Below are 20,268 nucleotides of genomic sequence, written 5' to 3'. Positions count from 1 at the left end.
GGCTGAGGGAGGGCAGACCCTGGCTGGCATGAGTTAGAGGTTTATTTATCACTCCAGGGTCTTCTTTTTAATTGTTTACTTTCTGTTTCCTTCTAGTACTGCTAATTGTGTTTAATTATTTAGGACTAAAAAGAATTAGAAAGAGACTGTTTTTCATGTGGTCGTTTCAGTAAATCAAACCTACTTTCCTAGGAGTTCTTATTAGCCCCTGTGCATTTGCAATTGTCCATTTTATATGTGCCAAGTTATAGGGACCTTCGGCATCTCATCCTCCTGGCTTGCTTTCCTCTTCGTGCTCCTTAGCCTGGCTCAGAAGTGACTGGTTCTGAGAAATCAAAGAATGACTAAGGGAAGTAATCACTAGATGTCTCACAATTTTTCTGATTGAAAAATTATATGTATTCTAGTGATAGCACAAGAAATTTTTAAAAAACATTTTAAAGCGGCTCTTATTTAGGACTGCATTTAGGAATGATGCGTTCCTTTGAGATTGAATGATTCTGCCCCTAGCAGAATTCCAAATTAGGGGGCATTAGGTAACCTTTTTACAGCAATGGGCAACACCATTTTTCTCCATGTTGTGCCTGTTTTTTTGTCTGGGGATCTCTTTTTTCTAATTTAAGTAAGGCTTAATTTGGACTATATGATCTTCCAGGCCCGACTTATCATGCCTGACCATTTCCCAGGAGCATGCAGGATGTGCGTGCATCCTTGCATGACTCGGCACACAGACTGTATGTGAGTGCCTTCTGTGGCAGAAAAGGCAGCAACAAATCATAAACACTAAAGAATGGGAATCTCCAGTTTACACTGGATTCTGGAGTAAGAACCTCATTTTACAGTAAACTTCTGCATAAACTTAAACCCTGTATGAGGTTTTCCATGCGTAATCACTTATGGGTCTCTGGTTGCAAGCAAAAGAAATGAAACTGACTCTTTCAATTGAAAGCAAAACAAACAAAACTGTTCATTTAGCCCCAGTACAAGCAGAGACCAGTGCTCCTTCAGGGATATAGCTCAGGGCTTGCCAATTTTTTTCTGCAAAAGGCCATATAGTAAACATTTTGATCTGTGTGGAGCATACAGTCTCTGTCACAACTAACCAGCTCTGCTGCTGTAACACAAAATCAGGCATAGACAGTAAATGAATGGGCATGGCTGTGTTCCAATAAAACTTTGTTTATAAAAACAGGTGGTGGGCCAGGTTTGGCTCCCAGGCTGTGGTTTGCCAAATCCTGCTCTAGGTGGAGCAGTAACTAAAGGATAGCTTTTTAAAGAGTTTCTGTCTTAAAGAATCCCTTTTACCTCTGAACCACCCTTGAATTACTCTACTCAGGATTCAAATTCCCGGGAAAGTCTGATTGTCCAGCTTGTTCCACTTGCTCACACCTTGTCCAGGGCAGGGCATAGTGTTGTAATAGACAATCCCTCCAAGGTGGCATCCACTGGGGGATGAATTGTTCTTTACAGGAAAATTGGGTTGCCAGATGTAGGGCGAGTATATGAGGAAGGTAAGAATAGCAGATGTCCATAAACCTCTTGCTTCTCTAAAGGCCATTTACCTTTGTTTTGTCCAGTGGGGATGACAGATGCAGGGTTTGATCAAAGAAATATCTACCTAGAAAAATATGTCATCTAAAGAACATAGGAAAGTTGTCAACAAAAGAAGTGTGGAGTGAAATTCTGCAACATAGGCATTGAACTAAGAATCCCTGTTAATCAGAAAAAGACAAAGTGAACCTAGAGAAGATCAGGTACAACACGGAACCTGTGTGTGGGAGGATAAAGGCCTATGCTGACCGTGGGTTTGGAACTGTGCAGTGCACTTTCAGGCCGTGCAGTTCAATTGCTTGGCCCCAGCTGAGTACTATCTCCATCTCTTTGGTCAGATCCTCAGGAGGAAGCATCAGATTGGTCAATGGGCAGCTGTGGATTTGTTGGCCTTGGATCAGGTATCCATCCTTGCTCCAATAGGCCACATTGAAGAGAAGGTAGAATGTGGCCTATAGAACTGCTGCTTTCAGAAACTTTAATGGTACCAGGCAATAAATCCTGTGACCAGTGCTGGGGGAGTTAATAGGGATATGAGTTATAACAGAGCCCTCCCTCAAAGAGTTTACGATTTTGTTGGACTGTACACTCACAAGAAACATAATAAAGGAATAATACAAGATTTCATTATGAAGGGAAAAATTCAAGGGTCAAACTACATATATTCCAAATCTATTTATAATATGGAAGTTCCTTCCAAACATTTTAAATTCTGGTCCCCAGACAAAGCCAACTAAAATAATAGTTCTCTGCATTTTTTTTTATTATGGACTAAGCTGTTTCAAAAGTAGAAAACAAGTATTTCAAAGTTTAGAGTAAGTATATCAGAACCATCTGAGAATAGAGGTAGAATATTTTAAAACATTCAAAATTTACCCAAATCAAAAATTATCTAAATATTTTCTTAGACAGAATTATAAATAACTTATCTAAGTGAAAAATTACCTAAATATTTTCTCAGATGGAATTCATAAACCTATTTTCTTGCTGTGAGCATATTTTAAAATTAAACTCAATATATTTTTAACCCTCTCATAATTTGACAAGCATAGGTAGGGAAATCGAGCTGAGGTCCCACATGGTAAGCAGAATATATTCTCATCACTATATGGAAGAAGCTGACCAACAAAAGGCAGTATTCACAGGTATTTCTAAATAACACAGGTGTGAGCTGAGGTTTAATAGAAAGCACAAAGCAGCCATTAGAACCTGGAACTCAAAGCATTGTTGCAAATGCATTTTGAAATGATAACTAGTGGGGATTATATTGCTTTGAGGACTAGACAATTATTTTATAGGCAAACTGTTAAGCGTCAGACTGAAGGATACTGGCAAACACATTGAGTTTTGAAAGATAACAAAGTTATGGAAAAAACACTCAAGATATAGATAAATAAAAGAGCTATGAGAAGCTTGTGTGGGAAATTAGCTGAAATGCAAACATAATTCTGTGACGACCATGAGAGGGGTGCTAGACTGAACATCCATTCGAAGAGAGGTTTGTCCATATGAAATTCAGTGTAGTTCACTGGGAAATATAAAGAAAGAAAGAAAATGAATCTTGCTACCATCATCCACTAAAGTAGACCCTATTATGAAAGGAGAGACGGCCTCGTTACCTGTGAGAAAATGATGTCGAAGCAGTGTTCCATTTAACTGAATGAGTTAATATGAATGCTTACTTTCACAACTGGCTATTAGTTGAGCCATGTTATTTGTTTGACCTCTGTGTTGAAAGGAAAGTCAATATTGGTTCTAAATAAACACTTGGAGTTTTGAAAAGAAAAGAGTCTTTCAATGGACTGTGATGTCAGTCAACACTTGTGTACCTGTCAGAAATGCAGAGAAGATAAAGGAGGACCGTAAATAGGGCTGCTTTGGAAATCTCAACACATTATCACTCATTAGACATTTTCTGAACACTGGCATTTATCGAACACCTACATTAGACATTTACTGAACTCCTACTCAAGGCCTGAAGTGTGCAAAGGAGAAGCCATGCTTCTGCCCTCCAGGTGTTTATTATAAGACTTCTGCATTAAACAACCCCACAGGAGGGAACATCTCACAACTGCCTTCTGTCCATTGTGGATGATTTCTGTCACTTTTGTCTTTGACCTTTCAGTCAGCTGTTTTTTTGTGATCCTAAAGTGGAAATGGAGGTGGGGATTAACATTTTGACTGATGTCTGATGTGTTCAGTGTTCTAGTACCTGTGCTGGCGGGTGGCAGCGGCGTGTCGTTGTATGTCAGGATGAGAACGGATACACCGCAAGTGACTGTGTGGAGAGGATCAAACCTGATGAGCAAAGAGCCTGCGAATCCGGGCCTTGTCCTCAGTGGGCTTATGGTAACTGGGGAGAGGTGAGAGTAAAAGTCTGTCTGTACATCCTTTGGAAAAAGCACAGAGTAATTTTGCTGACCAAACTGTGTTGTTGTTCATAGTTTATTTGAAGGAAGAAGAATTAGCTCCAGTTAAAGCTTCTTGATTTGAGATCAACTAGGAGACCTGTCTTAATCCTAAGCTACTTTAAACGTGCATGTATGATCAGTTATATAGACAGCTTGATTACATAGAGATGAAAATTAGGAAAGAATGCAGATAAATGTCAGTTTAAATTGGTAACCTCTGCTGGTTAAAAAAATTAGAGGCTTATAAAGTCATTGACAATGTGTGTTAAACTAGTTAATGGAAATTTTGACATCTTCTCCATAGTTTTGGGATGTTTGTGATACACTGTTACTCTCATAGCATAATGTCTCCCATTATTTTAAACCCCTGATGAAACCAGAATGAATGGGTGCTATTTTCCCTATCAAAGGTGACTCATTTTAAACATGGAAGTGAACAACTAGCTATATATTCTCAAACAGTGAAATTCTTCAGCTGTTACTTTTAGACCTTTTTAAAAGGTTGCCTACTCTTACTTTTTAGACCTTTTTAAACAGTATGACTGATGAAGGGCAGTAGAACATTTGAACCACTGAGAACTGGGTACCATTCCCGACCCTAGCTCATGTGAGCCATTGTGGCCTTGGCAAAATGTAACTTTGCCAAACATCTATATCCTCCTCTGTAAATGGGTATGATAATGGCATCAAATTCATAGTATTCATGACCACTATATGAGATGGCGCATGTCCAATGCCTCTCACATAGCCTCCAAACAAAGTTAACTGCTTTGATAAAAATGATTATTATTAGCAATAATAATTATTATCAGTATTATTATCATTATTAAATGGGCTATTGAGCCCCTATTACATGTAGGGCTTATATACTTGTTTTGTTCTCTTGAATTTACAGGGAGATCACATATTTATAGCTTGTTGAGTGTTTTGTCTTGACTGTTAAATTTATTAAATAAAACATGAGGGTTAACATCTTGGAGATTCCAGTGCCAAGAAAGGGGAAAAGACAAATGAGATGAACAGGCACATTAGTGCACCCTCCTGGCTAACTGAAATCATATGTTCACATTTCATGGTTTCATACACGTAACCCAGTAGTCACAGGCAGTCATAGCAGAGATTTTTGTTGACTTTCGTTGACAGTACGTCATTCTGGAGGGCTTGGCTGAAAGGCAGGAAGGGAGAGTCAGGCTTTGAGAGTCATGTAGTATGGCTTTCCCAAAACTCCTCAAAAAGCTTTGTCCTATGGGACCCATGATTAAGCTTCCGTAATTGGACTGGAGCCAGGAGAGTACACGCATTCACTGGGATGCTTGCTTTCAGCACGGACCAGATCATTCCGAATTCTGTGGGAGATCTGGCCTTGACACAGCAGGGAAACCAAATATCAGTGTTCCTGGATGTGAGCACATCAGTTTTCTATCCAAGAAATACAACTTGTTCCTGCCTCAGAAGTTTGGATCTGGCCAGGAGTCAGAACTTGATCCAACATTCCCATCACACTGTTTATTCATTCTCAGGGAAAGTCATAGTTATTCTAAGATTTGAAGATAATGTAAAATATTTTGACATCATAAAGGTCTTTGGAGATTGAAGGCACAGAATAGCCAAAGGTTGGTGACAGCTTCTTAAAAGTTTCCAGGAAATAAAACTGGCTAAGTCATTATTTGCTTTATGTGGTACTGGGTGGGGTTTTTTGGATATTTGATTTTTTTATTTTGTATACTGTAATCCTATCCTAAACACTTGTTATTAAATCGACCTTCATCCAGTTAACTAACCCCTTTTAAACTTAGTTGCCCCATATATAAAATAGGGCAAGTAATTATTCTTTCCTCTTGATGAGATCATGCGGTTTGAGTGCAGGTGAAGAGGGAGAACTCAGTAAATAGTACCTACCATTGAGGTAGAGAGCGCTAGTCTGTTGTAGATATTACTTTGAATAACTCAGTGTGGTTTTGTCTAGAGACTTACCTTGCTCTGTGCCAAAATAGAGTTCAAATAAGGAATATTTCTTAGGGAAAAGAAAATTTGGCTCTTCAGACAAAATAACTGTAGCCTTTCTTTTCCTTTTTGCAGTGTTCTAAGCCATGTGGTAGGGGCTTGCGAACAAGACTGGTGGTGTGTCAGCGGCCCAACGGTGAACAATTTCCAGATCTGAGCTGTGAAATTCTTGATAAGCCTCCAGATCGTGAGCTGTGTAACACACATGCTTGTCCTCAAGATGCTGCATGGAGCGCTGGCCCTTGGAGTTCGGTACGGCACTATTAATGTTTGTTAACCAGACTATCTAATATACCCAATCCTGAGGTATTTTAGAGCATTCTTCTGCAACAGATGCTCAAAGGCATTCTTGAAACTGTGTGATAAACACTATATTATTTTCATTTTCTTCATATTGATATACAACAGAATTGATTTTTTTATATGTCCAATGTGACTTTACAGAATACATGTACCTCATACAGGAGTGGTGCCAATGGCCAAAAAGTAGCTTCCTTTCCTAGAGGGACTAGACTATATATATATATTTGGGATTTTTTAAAAGAAACTAAATAACTTAATGTAATTATTAAGCTACAAAATGATTTAAGCAGACAACTCGATAGCAGGCATCCTTTCCTTTTCTAAGCTGTGCTTGTTTTGACTTTGGGAAGATACCTTCTTATTGAAGCCAAAGCAATGTTTTCTTCATTGACTGTAATTTGCCACTGTGTGACTCGGGTACAACTCTCAACACAATCACCACAAAAGTTGTATTCATAAAATAGACTTAAATCATTTGAAGTATGCAAGAAGCCAGCAGTACACTCTGTGACCTTGCGCTTTTTACTGTGGCTGAAATGTTCTCTTCCTTCCATGAAGACACAAAGCCCATTTGAGACTATTTCTTGCTTTCGTCCTAGGCTTCCTCTGCTGTCTGCTTAGTCGACACTGTGAGACAGGTTTCCACTCTAATCACTATGCAAACGTCTGGGGCAGCTCTGGGCAAACAGAAGGATCAGTGATATCATAACAATACTTTGCCTAAGTTGTGCCATAACCTATGGAGCTGTTAGGGCTGTTTCATACTAAACATTCCTTTAAATACAGTAATTGCACTGAAGCTTAAATTAAGTTCTATTAAGTCATATCCATAAGTTTTCTAAATATGATTCTAGGAAAAGTCTTAACCATTCCTGGAACCAGCTGAAGAGCAGATTAACTGACGTGGCTCGGCTAATACCAGTTGATGCTTCTCATCATCAAGGGTTTCAGCATTTGAAGGCTGAACACTAGCTATATAACATCTGTCCTTTGTATTAAGTAGAAATCTAGAGGAATTTAGTGTATCATCTTAACTGGTACTATTTAGCTGGGCTGTAGGGTTTTATTCAAGAGCTTAAGAAATATCAGGGTCAGATGAATATTTACCTGGAACATTTGTCCGCAGGATTGGCACTGCCTTCCACAGCAAAATGAACACTTTGAAAAAGGTCAGAAATAACCTTAGACTGTCAGGAACATCCTCTGACATTCTTAACTTCCCTAAGTCACCTATTATATATTATTCTTCATGAAATTCTTCTCCTTGAGCCCCTTATATTTTCACCCTATTCACTCAGCGAACACCACCGCCAGAGCAGAGTTATCTTTCAAAAAGCCTGCTGGCTCTCTAAAAAGTTATGTTTCTTTAATTTGAGCAAAAAATGTTGCCTAAGCCTCAGGGGTGTGTATGTGTGTATGTATATAATATAATGCAATATAATACATATTATATATTGATATACATATTATATACATATCATATACAATATATATGTTAGTTTCCACAACATTCTCTTCTTTGAACACTTTCTAAATACATATCAAAATTTTTTACACAGGATCACCACCGTCTGCCACAGACATTTTAAGAGCTTAAATTTTAAAATACAGTCTGCTATTTAATTTAACTGAAGACTTTAAGGCTTGTTTTTTGTTTTTTTTAACTATAGTTGTTCTTCTGGGACCTGCACAGTTTTCTGAAACACAGAGAGAAAAAGATAGAGATTTTAATCATCTATTATACACAGAAAGAAATACATGGGTTTTAAAAACATTTTTGCTGCCTCTATGATTTTAAAGCTACCTTTATAAAATGATCATTATTCAAATATATATTTAAATACCTCTGCAGTCTAGGAGCAAGGCCACTCCTGCAAGACTTTTGTGATTTTTTAAAAAAATTCAATCAAAACCATTTTATTTAAATAGATACATTTATATTACTTAAATGTATGTGCGTGGGGACAATCTTTCAGGTTGTTACTGTAGGATTTTTGTTTTACTTTTATGTTGATTTTTGTGGATGTATTGGTACAACTTCATAGTAATTCCAAATTTAAGCATACCTCAACGAATTGTGTTCATAGCCATAAGCCACTACTGTGGTGCTTCATCATAGTAACTGAAAGTGAAATTAACAACAAAAAGTACATTTAAAGTACTACCATGTTGCTTTCAACAAAAAGCAAACTAGATTTATCAGAGATCAAGGCTAACAATTAGTCCTTCAGCGGCTTGCTTCCTGTCCCCAAGTACTCCCACGCTGGCAATAGTGTCGAGAACTAACTGCCACTGTGTGAGTGCGTCTTTTCCAAAGTCAAAATGGCAACAGCCTAGTTCAACAATTGTTACTGAGGAACAATATGAAAGAAAAAAATTCCAAATCACTGTTAGCATGGCCTCCAGTCTCTAAACTGAAGCTCCTGTGAACACAGGGTTCAAGCACCCATTTTAGACCCTTAGTTCTACCTCAAGTTACTATAAATGGATTGTGAGAGACATCGTCCAAATATTCATCCTTTTCTGTCCTATTTTTAATGTGTCCTTGCACTCCTAGTTGGTACTGTTTTGTTTTTGAAATCAGGTTCTTCCACTGACATGCCCTTCAGCGGGCTCCTGCTGTCAGCCTCACAAGCTGACTATTCAGTGAATGCACACATCCCATCTAGAGGGATACACAGGAAGGAGAGCTCTATGCTGTCAAATGCAGCTCAACATAGATTAGAAATCCGCAGCCTTCTAGAGTACACTGACTGGTCAAGATAATTAAAGTAAAAGAGATGGCTAGGTGAAGGATGTCACCCATCCCGGCTGGACCCCTGGCCTGCCTCTTTTGCCTTGCTCTGTGTATCTGCTAGCTAATCATCTTGGAGACTAATCGTTCATAGGAGAAATTGTTCATTTTGTTCTCCATGACAAACCTGAAAGTGTTCTCTGAGCCTTGCTTTAGGTGCTTTGGAATAATGCTTGTTGATCCAGACACTGAGAATTTATGATTTCATGAAGGGACTGTGCTTTTGTTTTTGCGTGGCCGACTTATGAATTTTGTCTACCTCATTTTCATATTAAAGTTTGTAGCTCTTGTAGGCAGAAAGAGGAAATGTTTGACATTAGCTATTTTACCACCTCACTGCATCTCTCTCTAGCAAAAAATAGACTGTAAATATCACTGTCATATTTTCTGAATACAGCTTTAAGCAGCCAAGCCTAGTATTATCTGAATATTTTGAGCAGTACAGATTTCTGTGTTTATATAATAAAGTATAATTTATTTTTCTGTTATTTAATTTTGTATGCAGTGTTTAAAAATCAGTGTTTATCAGCAGACTGTACAGGCAAATAAGCTATGTGAATTAGAAGTTCATTTGTATGTTTCTTTTGGTTTTAAAAAGATACACTTTAATTTTGTATGCCTCCCACCTGTACCATCACTCTCCAAATCTGAGTAGCCAAATGGCAAACTTTATGTAACTGGATAGTTTAAAACGTATAATCTAAAGGGACAGCTTAAAAAATATTTTTGAATTGGAAATGATGCTTAGTGATATAAACAAAAATATATGAGGCTTAATATTTGTTGAGTTTTTTTCTTTTCTAATACTGTTGTCCTTATTTATTGAGTCTGAACTATGAAATATTAATCCTCCATTTATTGAATTTGTAGATAATGATAAAACATAGCCAGAAGACATAATGAGTGATTAGAAGAGATGATTCTGCATGTGTAAGGGGAGCTAGGTATAGAAAAGAGCTCACCCAAGTGCATAAATTTCATTATGCCTCATTCCTTGTGTTCAGATAACAGTAAAATACTTCAACATTTGTCAATTCTGTTATTTGTTCACCTGCAGTACATTTCAGAAAGCATTTCTTGGTGAAGAAAAATAAAGAAAATACTGTAACAATAAGCTTGTAACTTTTAAGAGAGCCACACTTTTCAAAAAATTGTAAATCATAAAGATGAGCCCAGACTCCTATTGATCCCACATTCCCCTACTGAGCCTCCAGTTTTTATTATAATTTATTATGGTAGTTGAGGGTGAAAGGACCAAAGTAAGGGAGTTTTTATGAGTTTGACATTTTTTATAAGGTTCTGAATAAAGTGAAAATAATAACTTTATAACTTTATAAGGTGAAACTAATAACTCTTGAAAGCAAATGATCCTAGCTAATATTTACTGAGTATTAACGATGTACCAAGCCAAGTTAAGCAGATACATATCACATTCAACCCCCATGTTACCCTGTGATGGAAGTGTGTTTATGAATTTATTTGACTGTATGATAATCTATTTTAGTGATGAGACTTCAATGTCAGTATGCTAACTATTAATCCTGCATATTTTGATAGAAACAAACAACCTATATTCACAATGAAATATTTAAACTCCTGTTCATATTCAATAAAATGTATGCCTAACAGTCAAACTCCATGTAACCTCAACATTATTGAGCTAACATTGACTGCCCACCTCACTCCGCTGACCAAAAATCTAAATTTAGTACTATTATTGGTAAATTCCCATAACCAGCAGTTATTAACACTTCAAACAACTACTTATGTTGAGGGAATGGCAAAACTCATCTCTCTTTCCTTTTAAAGATATCATGTTAGCCAGATTAGAAGCATGATGTAAAGATTTGACCCTAAGAAATATCACACTAAATGCATATACATATTTTATAAATATGAGAATTTTTTACAACAAAGACACATCTTAAGCATACTTCTTCATGCCTTTTAAAAAAGAAATAAGAAGCACATTATTTGGCTTATCAATATGGAATATAAAAATTAAGATAGTTTTTAAATCAAAATATTGCAACATGTAAAATTATTAAATTTGTTCTGAATTGTGTAGATTAAGACTCTGTAAACCACCCTTCTAAAAATGTGTACAGAACAAGCCCAGCACTGGCCTGCATCTGTCTCATTGGACATAAATCCTAGCTGACCTTTTTTTCCCTAGTATTTATAGTGATTACATGCCTTCTGACAGCTGATATTTTGTGATTGCTTGACATATTTCTACTTTTACAGTTTTAAAAAGTTCACAGGTGAGAGCAGGAGTGGGGCAGGGGCTGGAGTTCTGAGACTCTGAGAGGGGGTGGAGGTCCTCGTGCTGACGCACTTCAGAGAATCGCCCTTCTGCAATGGAAGGCTTTGGAGACTGGAATGTGGGGTGGGAGGCAGAGGTTGAGTCCAAGTCTAATTGGCTGGCCAGCAATCCTGATTAGTAAATGCCATCGAGGAAGATTTATTTTATGAGGGGAAAGTAAAAAAACACTGTGTCATTCCTTAAAAAATAAAAGTCATTTGTTTTTCAACAAATACTTTTTATGTGCCTTCTGTGAGCCAGGCACTGTTCTAAGTGCAAAGGATATAGCAATAAACAAGTCAGAGCTATTCATTCTAGTGGAGAAAGAGAAAATTTGGCATTAAAAGAATAAAATTACACATGTAATTAAAGAACAGACTCTTTCCTGGCAGCCTCACTACAACCATAAAAATAAAAATACATATTGCTATTAGGATATTTATACAGAGATTGACAAAATTACTTAATAATAAATAATACAATAATTAATAAATTAATAGTACAAGAATAAACTGTTTCACATATTCACAACTGTAAACCTGCTTTTGCCCATATATATCCATCTTTATGACTGCTCATGAACTTTGTTTAATAAATACAAATTATCGACCCTATCATTCCTTTTAAATTTTCAGAGATGAATGCCCCCTGGCTGATGGCATGGAGCCTTTAAAAACCTCCTAGCAGGGAATATGTTTCTATTCACTTTCACACTAGAGCCCAGAAGTGAGTTCAGTGGTCCGAAAGCCAGGATAAGTGGAGGGCCTGTCTGGCTGCCTCTCCCTACTGCAGTTCTCAGCCTTCACACACATGTGGGAAGTTGTAGCCAAGAGCGAGTTCCCCCTGTTGTTACTCACTGGGTACAACAAGATCTGGATGTGTGCATTGCCACCCACCACCTTTGCTTCTTCTTGTTTCCCCTAAACTGATATCATTTTCATGGATGGTTTTAATGACCACAACTTTCCTTTCCAGAAATTTATAAAATAGAACATAGGTAGCCTAGAAAAAAAGTGTGCAGGAAGTTGTATGGAAGATAATCAATATAGGCTGACTCTACAAAGCCATCTTTCTTAGCCAAATCTGCATCCTCTTTTCTCCTCTTAGAAAGAGGTTATGCTTTGGCCAACGCAGCCCAGAAACTTTCTACAATGATGGAAATGTTTTCTATCTTTGCTCTCCAATATGGAACCCACTAGCCACATGGGCTACTACCAAGAACTTGAAATGTGGCTAAGTTCCACAGGGAAGTGCGTTTTGAATTGAATTTAATTTTAATTACTCTAAATTCGAACAGCCACCTGCCACTGGTGGCTACCATACTGGGCAGGGAAACCTCAGGCAACAGTGCCTTTTTAGCAAGTAATAATAAACTAGCAGAGAAGTCAATAAACTTATAAAATAAGTTGGGAAGAAAAACCCTGTGTCAGCATATAAGGGTCCCTACGTAGGACACCCTTCCCTGCAATGAGTGGCATTCTCTTGCCATCCTTCTGTGTTGTGCCTTTGTTCTAAAACACTTCAGTGGGTGTTCTCTGACAGCTGGGTGTTAGGAAAAAAACAGGACAATAAAAAAGAGAGGCTATCAGAACCAGCTGTCTTGAGAGTAGTAACCTCAAGTGTAAAAACAGCTGTTAAAACAAACGCTCCTCTTGTGCATCTCAGAGTTCAAGTTCATCATGGCAGTAAGTTCAGTTAAGGAGAAAGAATGTTTGTGTTCAGTGGGCTGAAAGGGCAAGGCTTGATTGATGCTTTTTAGGAGAAGGCAAAAATGGAAACCACCAAGTAGCCACCTTGTAGGAGCTTGAATTCCAAGAGATCATCCCTTCTTTGAGGGAGAAGTTTCAGGAAGACATCTTTGCACGTTCGCTGAGCCCAGTAGGTGAAGGTTGAGCTGATTAGCTTTGCAGGCCTCAGTTTCAAAGACACTTCAGAAGAAGCAGAGTTGAGGCAATGTCTCTTCCACCACTGTAATTGTCATCATTTCACTTCCCAAAACTTAGCCTCCACAATGTTAAGGAAACCCTTATGGGTCAATTCACATTCATATTCCGTACTGATGCCCCCCAGAAATTAAAATGTATGCAACAAAATTGGTTACAAATTGACCGATGATGTCATTAATTCCCTTTTCCAGTGGCCAGATAAAATGTGTTTGTTTGTTTTTTCCTTTAGGGCAATGTCCTTAATTAAACTAAACCATTCAGGTATTTTGTTTTTTAAAAGCTCTTATGAATTCATTATGCTTACTCTTAGGTTGTCTGTGCACTAAAATGGGAAATAATTCAAAAAATTCTCCCTGAGCCACTGTCCTCTGAAATATCTCAAAACATAGATGAATGGATAGCTCCAGTTATCCACAAAGAGCAGTTTTTCCCTCCTTTAAATTTGCATAATGTTTTTCTGTTGGTGGGGAAAACAGCACCAGATGTTAGACAAGTGGGGTCAGACTGGACCTTGGTTCAGTCACCTTGGTACTTGAATTCTGGCTAAGAAAGACTTCAGAGTCAAGATTCAAACTATAAAGAAAAAAAAGTTTATTTAAAAGTCACAGAGATAGAAGAAGTTATGAGGTCAGGAAAGAAGTTATAGAAGCAAAAGAAGGGCCCTTGGAACTTAGGAGAAAGAAGGGGAAAGGTAACAGACAGGGAGTGGGGGTGGTGGGAGTAAGAGAGGGACAGGAAAAACGTGGATGTGCCCTCAAGAGGAAGAGTGTGCTGGGTCCTCCATCCTAAGGGCTTTTAAGGGCAGAGTTTTAGGGGAGGTCCCAGGGGAAGATCTCAATAGAATATTCATCAGCTTTCCAGGTATGTCCTTTAAGGGCCATGGTCTCCACTGATTGATTGGTCAGGACCAGGGCAGGGGGTCGTGAGTCAATGCAGCTGGCCCTGCTGTCAGCCACGGCATCCCTTGTCTGGTTTTGCTGCTTTTCTGGGCCTGGAGTGGAAACACAACTGAGACCTAGATGTTACCCCTAGGGGTTAATGCTTGAGGCAGTGCTCATGCAAGGGCCCGCATGGGAGTCGCATGAGGCCACCCCTCGGCCCCTTTGTTCCTCCTCCAAGGGGTCTACTGCATGACTAGTGTCATGCCAGGGAAGGAAAGGTCAGGGGAAGGTCTGAACTGCATGACCAGTGATAGGAAAGGTCAGGAGAGGGTCTGAACCACAGGACCAGCGATAGGAAAGGTCAGGGGGTCTAAATCACATGACCAGTGATATTGCTAGGGGAGGAAAGATTACCCTAGGGATGAGATCTTGTTTTCCCCATTTTGTGCATTGCTAGGCACCCAGGCCTTCCTGCCCTGGTGCCCTTCTGTACCGGGCTCATCTTCCTCCGCTCATGTCTATCTAACCGTCTACCACATTTCCCTCCATAATTTTAGGGAGGACTTTGTTTTTTTATTGTAACAATCACACTTTGAAACATTTACTTTTTGCTAGGAATTATGCAAAGTAGTTCACCAACATAATCTAATTTAACCTTCTCTATTTGATGAAGTTAGCACCATCAGAAAAATTGACCAGTTGGTTGTCCGTCACACTGATAGGAAGTAGCTGATGCAGAATTTGAACCAGGGATTCCTGCCTTTCAAACCCCTGGTATTAACCAAGGTATAACCTCCTCAGAATGCTGTTTAGTTGGTGAAATGCATCTTCTGTGGAAATAGGATGCCTGCAATTTCAGATTTTCTGCCTTCCCAGGTTGTAACTACTTGAAACATTCTGGAATTATTAAGCCATTTACAAATTTTGCTCAGAGCTCTAAGGGGATGAATATAAGAAAAATTTTTTCTTTTAAGATTAAACCAAGCAGTAAAGAGCAAAATTTGGGCCTTCTAGAAGATTCTGAGGGAGGGAAAGCATAAAGTACTGAGTAAGCACACATTAGGTGATATTTCTGACATTTTAATATACAAAAAGAAATACAATAATTCAAGGTAATAAATCTAAGTATTTTCTTTATTCAGTAGATATATAGATAATCAGGATGATAAATTAGCCTCTGTTAAAGCCAGCTAGGGATTTTAAAGGCGTTTGTGGTGATAAGGCTTGTTGTAGAACATATATGGTATCATGCTACAAGTAAACTCTGAAAGGATGAAATTAAAATGTTATCTTACATTTTATAAATCTCTGGTTAAAGTAAAACAAATTAACTGCACTGGGATATCTCCCAAATTATTTCTGGAGCTGAAGCTAAGCTACAGGAGTTGAACTCTGCTTTTGGCAAGTCTTACTCATTCCCACTGGTAGGACAGGCAATCGTTCTGAGTTCTGGCCTTGCATTCTCTTCTTGTCTTCACCCTCATTCCCCCACTGCTGCTGTCTTTCCTGGTCCATGTGGCAGGTGAATGATAAGACTTGCTTATGGTTGGGAGTGATAAGACTTGCATATGTGTAAAATGTAGGGAGGGAAAATATAACAAGAAAAAAAGAGTGGATTTGATTCCTTTTTCTTAGATGGACAGAGGAAGAAATGTAGACATAGACACTATGTTTCAAGTGAAAAACCTGTTTCCCAAATCATTTATTTAATTCACCCAAACCGTAATTTCCTTTGGGCTGATGAGGCCCACTGTTCAAACCTCCTGCTTTTCTCATTGCGGGCATACCTGTAAACAATATAGAAATGAATGAATGAGCCCAGCTACTCAGGAGCTGATATTGTTATTACATTAGCCTAGAGATGGGGAAATAAGGGTTAATTCATAGGAAGGAATCATTTAAAAATAATCCATAGGATTGAACGATGGTGTTGTATCAATAGTGATTTCCTGACTTGGGCATTTATACGGTATTTATGTAGAAGAGTGACCTTGATCTGGAGAAACTAGTGTTTTGGAGATGATGGGACATAATGTCTACAAATTTCTCTCAAATTGTCCAGGAAAAGACAAAATAATATTGGCATATGTATGTGTACATATAGGTAGGAAAGAGTAAATGTGGTGAAATGTTAGTAGTTGGGGGATCTGGGTAAGGGGCTTGAGAGTTCTTTGGTATGCTCTTGCCATTTCTCTTTAAATTTGAAAATTTTCAAAGTAGGTTATTTTAAAATTTTTCTTAGAGAAACATAAATATGTTAAGAGTATATTTTACTTCACAAGGAAGTGAAGAGTAAGTCTGGACTTATTTCATGACTTTAAAATTTTTGACACATTTTACAAAGCTGTTTTCAATCTCAGATCTGTGCTGTAACATCATAATAAAACTGAGTATTCTAGCCAGAGCTCAGCATAAACAGAACCTTCCCTTGTTTTTTATTGGGTTTTTTCCTGTGGCGTTCTCTTCTCCTTCTTTCTTCCTCCCCCTTCAACTCCTCCCACCTGGGAAACTAAAATGAAAGGCCTCTGGGAATGCTGTTTTTCTTTTTCCTCCCCCTTTCCCAGGGAAATACACACTTTCATGGCAAGTCTTGTCAGTAGCTACTTGTACCTATACAGACTCCTCTATTTTCTATCCACTGCTCGCTCCCCAGTCAAATGTTCAGCAGGCCATTCAAAAAGAGGCTCTGTGTGCCTCAACCTGTCAATTAAAACCAATTCAGTTTTGAGAACTTGGTAAAGGACTTTCTCAAAACCTCTGGATAGTTCAGTGGTTCTCAATTGGAAGTGATTTTTACCCTCACTCCCACCCCCAGTGGACACTGAGCAATGTCTGGAGATATTGTTAGTTGTCACAGATGAGTTCTGGATATTGCTGGCCTCTAGTGATTAGAAACCAGGGATGTTGAGCATTCTGCGCTCCACTCCTGGGCTCTTGCTTCGTCTTTCCACACTTGCCGCCACCGTCACTGTGAGGGAGACTGTGCACCTATCTGCAGGCCGGCCAGCGCAGCAGCCAGATCAGTGCTAAGTTCTGGGAAGTGATAAGCAATGAGCATGGCATCCACCCTACTGCCACATACCACAGGGTCAGCAACTGTAGCTGGAGTAGATCAATGTGTACTGTAGCAAGACCACTGGTGGCAAGTTTGTGCCCCGCACCCCATGCTCATGGACCTGGAGCTGGGCACCCTGGACTCTGTGCACTTGGGGCACTTAATCTTCTGGCTGGACAATTTTGTCTTTTGCCAGAGGGGTACCAGGAGCAACTGGGCCAAGGGGCACTACAGAGAAGGTGTGGAGTTTGTTGACTTGGTACTGGAGTGTTGAAGGAGGCTGAGAGCTGTGACCTCCACCTAACCCACTCCCTGGGTAGGGGGCAGGGCTGGGTCTGGGACCAGTACCCTCCTCATCAGCAAGACAAGGAGGAGCACCCAGACAGGTGCATTAACACCTTCAGTGTGGCACCCTCGCCCAAGTTGCCCTACGATGCCACCCTCTCAGTCTACCAGCTGGTGGAGAACACAGATAAGACCTACTGCAGTGACAACAAGGCCCCGTATGACCTCTGCTTCAGATCAGTAAAGCTGACCACACCCACCTATGGTGACCTGAACCACCTGGTGTCAGCACCATGAGTGGGGTTACCACCTGTCTGCACACTTCCCTCGCCAGCTCAATGCTGGCTGTCAGCATAGTGCCCTTCCCCCACCTGCACTTCTTCATACTCATCTTCACCGCCCGTTAACCAGCCAGGGCAGCCAGCAGTACTGGGCCCTGACGGTCCCTGAGCTCACCCAGCAGATGTTCGATGCTAAGAACATGGTGGCCGCCTGCAACCCCTACCCCACTGCACTACCTGACAGGGGCCACTGTTTTCGGGGGCCGCATGCTTATGAAGGAGGTGGACAAGCAGATACTTAACATCCAGAATAAAAACAACAGCTATTTTGTCAAGTGGATCCCCAATAATATGAGAACGGCTGACTGTGACATCCCAGCCTGGGAGCCAAAAATGTCTACCACCTTTATCTGCAACAGCACAGCCACCCAGGAGCTGTTCAAGTGCATCTCAGAGCAGTTCATGGTCATGTTCTGGTGCAAGGCCTTCCTGCCCTGGTACGCGGGTGAGGGCCTGGATGAGATGGAGTCCACCGAGGCCGAGAGCAGCATGAACACCCTGGGGTCCGAGGAGCAGCAGTATCAGGATACCACAGCTGAGGAGGAGGGCAAGTTTGAGGAGGAGAGAGAGGAGGAGGTAGCCTAGAGCTATCTGGTACCCAGGAAAGTGTGGAAGCCATGAAAACTCTTCATTCACTCACAGCCTGTCCTCTGATAGCCCTGTCTCACTGTGTGCACCTGCTCTTCTGCCTGTCTTGATATCACATGCTGTACAGGCACCACCATTAAAGCATTTTCATAGTGAAAAAAAAAGAAACCAGGGATGTTGCTGAGCATTTTAAGATACAGAGCATAGCCCCCAACAAAAATGAATTATCTCACCCAAAATGTTCAAATAGTGCCAAGACTGAGAAATCCTGTGTAGACATCTGGTGAAGAGAGGGAGGGCTCATAGTGAAAAGTCGAAGCTGAAGGTACAGTGGCAAGCCCTGTGGAATGACACTGGTTATCTATTAGAAAGCACTTGTCTCTGGAGAGTTAAGTCTTTCATTAAATATTATGTGTGGGATCCCTGGAAGCCATCAAAGTCAGTCGAAGATTCTCAAGGATAAGCTAAAAGGTCAGGGCCTCCAAGTTGTCTCACGAGATTCTGAATTTGCAAACCAACAAGCAGCGTCACTCGTTGTTTTTTTTGGAGGAGGAAGGGAAGTTGTAAAAGCACGCAAATGTGCCCATGGTGACCCACAGGCACTCTTGGCAACATCCACAGGAGTGACCAACTTTGGAAAGAAAGGCATACGTGAGAACAGACATCTCTAAGAAAACCAAACTTACTCCAGCATGTTATACATGGATCACTCTGATAACATTGACAGTTCACATGTGCATGTTTCCTTTAATTTTACATTTCAAACAAACAGTACCTCCCTCATCCATGATAGAATCTGAAATATGCAGCGATCCGACTATATCTAGGAATTGGTGTCAGAGTTGAATATTTAGATTGGGGAGTAGGGGTTAAGAGTAGGATTAATCCTAGTTCACATTTTATCTAAGGAACAGCAGACTGGGTTTCTGACTCAGGACTGAGACAGTGAGTAGTACAGAAAGTATTCCATGGCTTGTAAACAGATGTGAAGCAGGGCTTCCTAACCTCAGTACTACTGATATTTGGAACCAGATGATTCTTTGTTGTGGGGCTGATTTGTGCACTGTAGCATGTCTGCCAGCATCCTTAGCCTATACCCACTGGATGCCAATAGCATACTCTCTTTGTTGTGCTGACCAAAAATATCTTCAGATTGCCAAATGTCCCCTAGGCAATAATGTCACCCCCATCCCCGTAATTTTATGGATTTCTTACACAACTTTTCTTCTCACGTTTTCATGTACAGTCTGCAGCATTTCCTAAATATGTTTGATAACAATCCCTATTTTTTAAGCCAGAGAGTCTTTGAAATTATAAACTTGTCTTCTTCCTCCTCTCAGGGAAGATAAATCATTACATTGTGGAGATCATCAGCTCTCGTTCTTAGTTACTTCCCCACCTATTTGTTTTGGGGTTTTTTAGCCCATCAGAGGAAGCCATACATAGATGGTCTGCTTTTCCAGATGAGTGGCATTAATTTGGCTTTTCAGTACATGAACTTCTGGGAAAGAAAGTTTCTTAAGTTCTGCCTCTCCATATCTCCTTTTTCCACTTTCCAAATCATCCTATGCCACACACACACATACATATAGAGACTCAATAGCAGGCTGAACTCTAAGATTGGTGGATCAGAGAACATTTAGGTGATACATCTCCTGGCTTGAGAAGGAAAATCAGTCTCAGCTCTTCTTCTTCAAAAAGGTCACTAACGATGGCCATAAACATTAGTAGTGGCTCCAAAGCATTGAAACTGGAGAAGAAATCTATCAGTAGAAGAAAGGGAAGCAAAATGAACCCAAAACAC

The 20,268-nt window shown here is 39.8% G+C and overlaps 1 protein-coding gene and 1 pseudogene across 1 annotated transcript in view; both read left to right on the top strand.

The window, feature by feature from the left end:
* Window positions 1-20,268, top strand: part of ADAMTS9 (ADAM metallopeptidase with thrombospondin type 1 motif 9) — a 161,909-nt gene that overhangs the window by 85,090 nt on the left and 56,551 nt on the right. The window contains exons 26-27 of the mRNA XM_054595028.1: window positions 3,753-3,914; window positions 6,042-6,218. Of these exons, the coding sequence (XP_054451003.1) occupies window positions 3,753-3,914; window positions 6,042-6,218 (339 nt within the window). The remainder of the gene's footprint in view (window positions 1-3,752; window positions 3,915-6,041; window positions 6,219-20,268) is intronic.
* On the top strand, window positions 13,548-18,461 carry LOC129088478 (tubulin beta chain-like; annotated as a pseudogene).

Source organism: Pteronotus mesoamericanus, unplaced genomic scaffold, assembly GCF_021234165.1.
Source record: "Pteronotus mesoamericanus isolate MK-2021 breed Mesoamerican mustached bat unplaced genomic scaffold, CSHL_Meso_final scaffold_54, whole genome shotgun sequence".
Lineage (NCBI taxonomy): Eukaryota > Metazoa > Chordata > Mammalia > Chiroptera > Mormoopidae > Pteronotus > Pteronotus mesoamericanus.
The sequence above is the reverse complement of the archived record's forward strand: the minus strand, read 5'-3'. Positions and strand labels throughout refer to the sequence as shown.